The following is an 8,113-nucleotide window of genomic DNA, read 5'->3' on the forward strand; positions in this document are numbered from 1 at the left end:
CGGTCCCGCATTTCTTTTTGTCCTCTCTTCAATTTAACAATTTCTTAAAGAAAAAATCAAACAATTTTGACATTAGATTTAATATTATCTTCATCTTTTTTTACCTCTTACAATTCTTCTTTCTTTCAATTAATCTAATATTAGAACTAACGATGTTACTCATAACTCATAGTTTCTTTTATAGTAACAATTATCATTAATTTGGTTGAAGCCTTATGTTTTCCAAAAAATACCTATAAATAATATATTAAAATATGTCAATAACCAACCACAAAACAAACAAATATAAACACCTTCTAGAATTTAGTACCTTAGTGACATACCACGTACAATACTTCTCAGTGAAATTATTTTGATAAATTAACTTCTACAAAATTCTGAATCTTATAAATTATTTTCTAATCTATATATATATAGATGCTTAATTTTTAAAATATTCGGATTGCCGGGTCGAGAGTTGTGGTTAATTTGGATATTTATGTAAGAGTAAATGAATATTTGGGTCGGATTTTGGGTTGATCCGCCCATAAACTTAAAACGGTTAAAATTAAATTTAAAAATGTTATTTGTAGGTTTCGAATTTGCAACCCAACAAAACATGTACAAGCTTTTAACCAACTAGACTAACAACACTTTATATTCAAGATTCAACACCAAATTTGATAAACGCGAGACATTTTAATAATAAAAGTTCAAATTTTTAATTAACTAATCTATATATATATAATGATGCTTAATTTTTAAAGTGTCCGGATTGCCGGGTCGAGAGCTGTGGTTAATTTGGATATTTATGTGAGAATAAATGGATACTTGGGTCGGATTGTGGGTTGACCCGCCCATAAACTTAAAACGGTTAAAAAAAAATTTAAAAATGTTATTTGTAGGTTTCGAACTTGCAACATAACAAAAAAAGTTCAACCTTTTAACCAACTAGGCTAACAACACTTTATATTTAAGATTCAATACCAAATTTGATGAACGCGAGACATTTTAACAATAAAAGTTAAACTAACTAATCTATATATATATATATAATGATGCTTAATTTTTAATGTGCCCGGATTGTCGGGTCGAGAGCTGTGGTTAATTTGGATATTTATGTGAGAGTAATGGATACTTGGGTCGGATTGTGAGTTGACCCGCCCATAAACTTAAAACTGTTAAAAATAAATTTAAAAATGTTATTTGTAAGTTTCGAACTTGCAACCTAACAAAACAAGTACAACCCCTTAACCAACCAGGCTAACAACACTTTATATTTAAAATTCAATACCAAATTTGATGAACACGAGACATTTTATCAATAAAAGTTCAAATTTTTAACTAACTAATCTCTATATATATATAATAATGCTTAATTTTTAAAGTTTCCGGATTGCCGGGTCGAGAGCTGTGGTTAATTTGTATATTTATGTGAGAGTAAATGGATATTTGGGTCGAATTGTGAGTTGAACCGCCCATAAACTTAAAACGATTAAAAATAAATTTAAAAATATTATTTGTAGGTTTCAAATTTGCAATCTAACAAAATAAGTACAACTCTTAACCAATTAGGCTAACAACAATTTATATTTAAGATTCAACACTAAATTTGATAAACGCGAGACATTTTAACAATAAAAGTTCAAATTTTTAACTAACTAATCTCTCTCTCTATATATATAATGATGTTTAATTTTTAAAGTGTCCGGATTGTCGGGTCGAGAGATGTTGTTAATTTGAATATTTATGTGAGAGTAAATGAATACTTGGGTCGGATTGTGAGTTGAACCGCCCAAAAACTTAAAACGGTTAAAAATAAATTTAAAAATGTTATTTTTAGGTTTCGAATTTACAACATAACAAAACAAGTACAACCCTTTAACCAACAAGACTAACAACACTTTATATTTAAGATTCAACACCAAATTTGATGAACGCGAGACATTTTAACAATAAAAGTTCAATTTTTTTAATTAACTCATCTATATATATAATAATGCTTAATTTTTAAAGTTTTCGGATTGCTGAGTTGAGAACTGTGGTTAATTTGAATATTTATGTGAGAGTAAATAAATACTTTGGTCGAATTATGGGTTGACCCGTCCATAAACTTAAAACGGTTAAAAATAATTTTAAAAATGTTTTTTTTAGGTTTCGAACTTGCAACCTAACAAAACAAGTACAATCTTTAACCAAATTTGATTGAGATGTGATTTGTCGAGGGATAATAGACCAATATCATTTGAAATTGGTTAAAGAAATATGAATAAAATCAAATATTTGATTGACAAAGTAAAAGTGTAAAATCACGAAATGAGAGATTCATTCGAAAAAAATATGTGATGAATAATGTGAGAAAATAAGTTGTGTTTATCAAAGTGAATAAAATGTGGAATGAGAGCGTTATATTTTTTATTTTAATAATTTTTAACATTGAATAAATATTATTATAATTTTTTTAATTTAATTTATTTTTATCTTTATTCGTGTGCATCGCACGAAAATTTTCCTAGTTTTTATTAAAAACACTTATTTCTTTTTCATTTAATTAAGTCATAAGTTAATCTCCACTATTCAAATTTTAACGTATTTAAAATTTATTTTCTCAAATATATTTTTTTTATATTTACACAAAATTAATTAGATTGGTAAGTCAAGTAAAAATGATTGTTAATAAATGAAACATTTATTAAACAAATGATTGATAATAGTTAGAATGATAATACCATATTTGCCACGTCTTTTCCAACAAATATATTTGTAATGGAAAACAAATTTCTTCACAAAAAACATCGAATAGGAGGATTTCTACAGATATTTATCTTCAAACTTTACCAATAAATTACCTTGTCGCTAAATATCTTCAAACTTTTCCTTCTATATAAATATTTACAACGTGGCAATATCCGTCACAAATTTTCGTCTCAAATCCCGCGTTTATTTTTGTAGTGAATTGGGTATGATTCTCATTTACAAACTTAAAAAAAGAACAACAAAATATCCACAAGGTAACCAAACAATAACAAACTTTAACCCTTAGAATGCAAGAGATCCAATAAGTCTCCAACATAACAACTTTTGTAAATGAATTTCACCATGCTAAGGAAATTGTTCGTCAAAATTCCAACCAAGCAATCAAACAAACACATATTCCGAAGAAAAGATATGAGTGTAGCTTGGGTCATTTACATTTTTGTTTTTCTTAATGATCACGAATACTCGAATTCAAGAACTTGTGTTCATGAATACACTTTATGACTCAGCTAAACTAGCCTTAGTAACAAACCATTTACTATTTATAGACTTAAACTAAATCTCCCATCAATCCTAAAAATCATTATATTAATAGATAGAATGAAACTAAATAAAATAAAGATAGCTAGCTGGTTGTTGCTTCCCAGCTGGATCTGGTCAGTTATGGAGGTTTCTAGCCCACCCTAAACCACACATGTCCCCTCCTCCATCACTATTTCTCTACTCTATCTTTCTCTTTTTCATAAAAAAAATTGTAGATTCCATTGTCTTTTTCTATTTCAATTTTCTATAATATCTAATTCTACCCTTTTCACCTTCTATAAATTCCATCAAAAACTAATTCATCATCCCCCTTCTTCCTCCCCCTCACCTTCAACATCTAGCTTAGCCTTCTCTCTAGTTCTTGTCACTTATCTTGTTCATTAGGTTTCTCCAACAAAACAAATAACAAATCAAGCAGATTATAATAAGCTTGATGATTACTTTGTTAGTTTTAAAGTTTGAGACTGATGTCTCCAATTCTCATGAGTGAATTGTTGTTCTTATCTCAGTTTATGATCATAAATAATAATTATTCAACATACAGACGTAATAGGACCCATCTTGTTCAATCTTTCTCAGTTGTCTTCCTCTATTGGTTATATTACGTTTCATGATCCTTTTCTTTTTTCTCTCATACATTATATAAACTAGTATTTGGGTCCTGTTGTTTGTTTAGTAGTAGTAATAATAATAAATAATTCTCATGGCTTCATCCTGCGATGGAACGAGTTCAAGATCATCTCTTATGATTCAGAACTCGGGTACTTCTGATGAGGATCTTCATCAGAAATTGATCATGGATCAGAAGAAGAGGAAGAGAATGATATCAAATCGAGAATCAGCCAGACGATCGAGGATGAGGAGACAGAAGCAACTAGATGATCTGACAGTTCAGGTGACTCAACTGCAGAAGGAGAAGAACGAATTCATCTCAAGAATCTCACTCACAACTCACCATTACTTGATTGTTGAGTCTGAGAACTCGATCCTCAGGGCTCAGAAGGCTGAACTCAGTCACAGACTCAACTCTCTTCATCAAATCATTAGCTTTGCCAACAATAATAATTATCACTATTCATCAGTTCATGACCTGCTGTTGCAACAGGAAACTGATTTCTTCACAGAAAATCATAATTATTCATGGCCGGGACTTAATTCTTCTATGTGCCTAAACCAGCCCATTTCCATGGCTGCTGCTGCTGTAGACATGTCAAATTATTGATCTCTAGAATATTTATCTATATATATACAAGTCTCAGAGTATTTATTATTTAGTCCAGTCCAGTCCAACAGAAGAAGTTGAGATAATTAATTAGTGATGTGTATTTATATGTATAATAAATTAATAATAGTACATGTAATGGTGCCAAATTTGTACATTTTCAAGAACTTGTGGACTTTAATGTGTAATGCTAATAGTAACTCATTATAATATTGGTTGCTCTATCTCAATCAACACTTCATCTTATCATATAAGAACATGCAAATATTGGGTCAATTTAACTATTATCATTGCATTATTCTTCTACAATGATGCATATGGGAATTTAATATGATTTTTTATAATATGGAAAATGATCATTTCATTAAAGGAGATGCAGAGCTTGCGTCAAAAAGTACAAAGAAAAAATTAGAACAAAAGAAAAAACAGCAGAACAGGAAAAGGCTCACAAATCTAAGCTTTACCTAAAGATAATATAAACAATTTACAAAAATCTATGTTAATGCTAATAAGGTTTTTTTTAGGCAAAAGTAGCTTACAAAGCCACAAATGATTTTAAAATATAAAACAAACCCACCCTTAGTGAAAAGTTAGCAAAATGATGGTTATGGAGAATTAAATATGTAGCCATCAAATTTCATGCTGAAGTATATTTGGTGGGGGGAAAAGAACAGAATATAGAAAAGAAGTACATGGGTTTCAATGTTTCATGCATGCCTGTTAAATAATGGATCCTTTTTTTTTATTATTTGATTATATTCCAATTCTAAGGGGGTGATCATATTCATGGCCTTGTCTGATATGGGTTATTTTTGAATTAATTTATTTCTTAATAACCCACTATTCAAACAATCATCATTTAAATTAAGGGTATTCATTTGCCCTTAATTAAAGGTAAGGGTAAAATAGTCATTTAACCTAAGAAAACCAGGATTATTTAAAGAATACACCAAACATTATTATTTGCAAACAATCAGTTGATTATTCAACTAACCCAAGATCAAAAAAGCCCCATTGTTATGGGATCAATTATATTCTTTTTTCTCGTTTTCCTCAACTTGGGTTTAGGGCATCAAAGCTGCAGAGTTCAGAAGCAGCCCCACGTGCAGCAGGTACAATAATATATTCAGTACAAGTGCTAAAAACACGTGATGCCTGGAAGAAAGTCTGATTGTAGGTAGCCTAGGTTTAATAACTTCACATCTCATAGGTATAATAACTAATAACCTCTCTTTATTATGAGGTCCTAACCAAAATCATGACAAGATTAGACACCACTTTCAAGAGTAATGAGACATGCTAGCTTGGGAGTTTCTATAAGGGGGAAGAAAAATGACTCTTCCAACCCAAAATAAAGTGCACTTAATGAAATATGTTTAGAACTTTGAAATATGGTGTTATGGACAAATGCAGGCTATTATTATATGTCTATATGTACCTATAGCTTGTGTCTATTTGAAGTAAACACAACAAACATTGATGAAAACAATAATAATAAGATTCTTAGTGAAGCTCAAATACAAAGGAACATGTCCTGAGATGTCTAATGGTGCTTTCATAAAGAACTACAATAAGACAATGGCTGTCATCTTAGCATGAATTCACAAGGCCTACTTTGTTTAGTGCATAATTACCCACCCAATGACTAGATTGTCCTCAAACTTTCTGCAAGGTAATTTAGTTCTCAACCATGTAATTTAGGGAATGTTTAATTTAAACTTTAGTCATATAGATTAGCTGAATTAAATGGTTGAATATGTTTTAGAAATATGTACTAGTGAAGGTGATATTTTTACAAATAGAGATGAATCAAAGGCTTTTTCCATGGCAACATAAGGGAAGTTGAGGATGAAACTTATGAGGAGAATACAAATAAAAAGGATGATGTGGAATTAATTTTTGCAAGACAAAATTAATGGGCTTATTTGAGTTTTTTCGAAGATGTATACTACAATAGGTATAGCAAGAAAGGGAGATAAGGTGCCAGCTTAAAGAAATCACGAATTCTATGAGAATTGGGTAAAAACACGTGTAAGAAAGAAAAAATCAAAGCTTGTCTCACTTTTTCAAAAAGAAAATAAACAAAAAAATCAAAGCTTGATGAGGAGGAGCCAGCTAACGATGCGGACATACACCAGACTCACGCGAAGCACGTTGTGGTCTGTGGGTCAATTTTCGACAGCACAACGAAAATGGATCTCTCGAGTAATACCTTCTGATAAGCAGCATGAGGTTGAGAAAAGCAGCAGGAGGCTCTTGAGTGTTGAGGTTGTCAAGGTAAATACATTGTTGACTCGTGTGATATGTCTGCCATGATTGACATTCTAGCAGAGGAGGAGGTTTTACCTTCTACATTAGCCAATGATGAACTAAAAATGAAGCTGACAATAATCAACCTCATCTGAGGGAACCAATGTTCTAAATGGCGGTAGACGGTGGCGATGCGGTAACTGACTCCCTACTGCTTCGGGTGCGGTTGAAATATTTTCACTATATAAGTATAAATTTAAATTTAAATATAATCTAGTTACCCAGGCCTCACAATATTTTTTCTCTTGGTATATTTCCTCATAATTGTCAAAGTTCTATGATATGCATATATAAATATTGCTAGGGCTTTTGCAACCAACGTGTTGAGGTTCAATTTTATTGATATATTTTCCCATATACTAAATAAATTTTAAATAAATAGAAGGTAAAGAGTCATTCTAAATAAATAGTGAATAAGTGGAAAGTATATATATATAGGCGGGGCGGTGTAGGACAGGCGGCCGCCTTGACCGCCATTTAGAACACTGGAATTTAGAACATGGGAAACGGAGGAGTTTCAGATTGATGTTCCTCCCTTTGTCTCTTGTCCCCAAGAGGATGAGATTGTTCCTTATCAAGCAAATGCAAACGCTAGATTGAGGAAAGAATGGATTCAAAGAATGTTCCATGAAAATCAACAGGAGGAGGATGAAGATTTTGAGAACGTGAAATATTAAGAAGTCTCAACTTTAGTGGGATGTCTAAGCTTAAGAGTAATGTGACCTATAAGGCCAACTCGTGAAAGTGCTACAAACAGGCGGCATCTCAAGGGGAGGTGGTTGAGCCCTCTAAGTGTATTTTTTTTTTTGGGTTTTTTGAGTTGGCTATGATTTAGGATGTAACGTTTGATAAACAATGTCAGAAACTGTGTTTATTTAGTTTGTTTTTTCTCCCCAAGTGTGTGCAGTTTCGCGACAGACATCCGAAATCAATAAAAAAGTGTCACCTTTTTTTCAAGAGAAAATGAACTCGAGGCTATGAGTAATAAGCTCGGGCAATGAGTAATAAGCTTAGTGACAAGAGTTCTCAAGTTGATTTAGCAAAGGAAGCGATGTTGTAGATTTGGCTTTTCATTTGGAAATGCTTTTGTGTTGTTTTGGAGATCAGTAGATTAGACACAATCTTTATCTTTGAGGTTATGTGTCCTCATGTCCAGATTTTCCATCACCAAATCATCTCTTTTACTTTTTTCCAAAGTTGTATTGAAAGAAGTCACCTTCACTACATGACGCAATTCATAATAACTCTACTAATGCAAACGTTAACATTTGCAAAAAAGAATATAAAAATTATACACTTGTG

General features: G+C 31.4%; 1 protein-coding gene across 1 annotated transcript; it reads left to right on the forward strand.

The window, feature by feature from the left end:
• The first annotated feature begins 3,616 nt into the window (after positions 1–3,616).
• On the forward strand, positions 3,617–4,721 carry LOC124916771 (bZIP transcription factor 11-like). The gene has a single exon (XM_047457535.1). It carries the CDS (start codon positions 3,983–3,985, stop codon positions 4,499–4,501), a length of 519 nt encoding a protein of 172 aa, XP_047313491.1. The 5' UTR covers positions 3,617–3,982; the 3' UTR covers positions 4,502–4,721.
• The last annotated feature ends 3,392 nt before the right edge of the window (positions 4,722–8,113 follow it).

The sequence above is a fragment of the Impatiens glandulifera genome, chromosome 9 (assembly GCF_907164915.1).
Source record: "Impatiens glandulifera chromosome 9, dImpGla2.1, whole genome shotgun sequence".
In the NCBI taxonomy this organism is placed as follows: domain Eukaryota; kingdom Viridiplantae; phylum Streptophyta; class Magnoliopsida; order Ericales; family Balsaminaceae; genus Impatiens; species Impatiens glandulifera.

What these genes read in the sequence shown, in the direction of transcription:
- LOC124916771 (XM_047457535.1), top strand. Translation starts at nt 3,983, where the DNA reads ATGGCTTCATCCTGCGATGGAACGAGTTCAAGATCATCTCTTATGATT.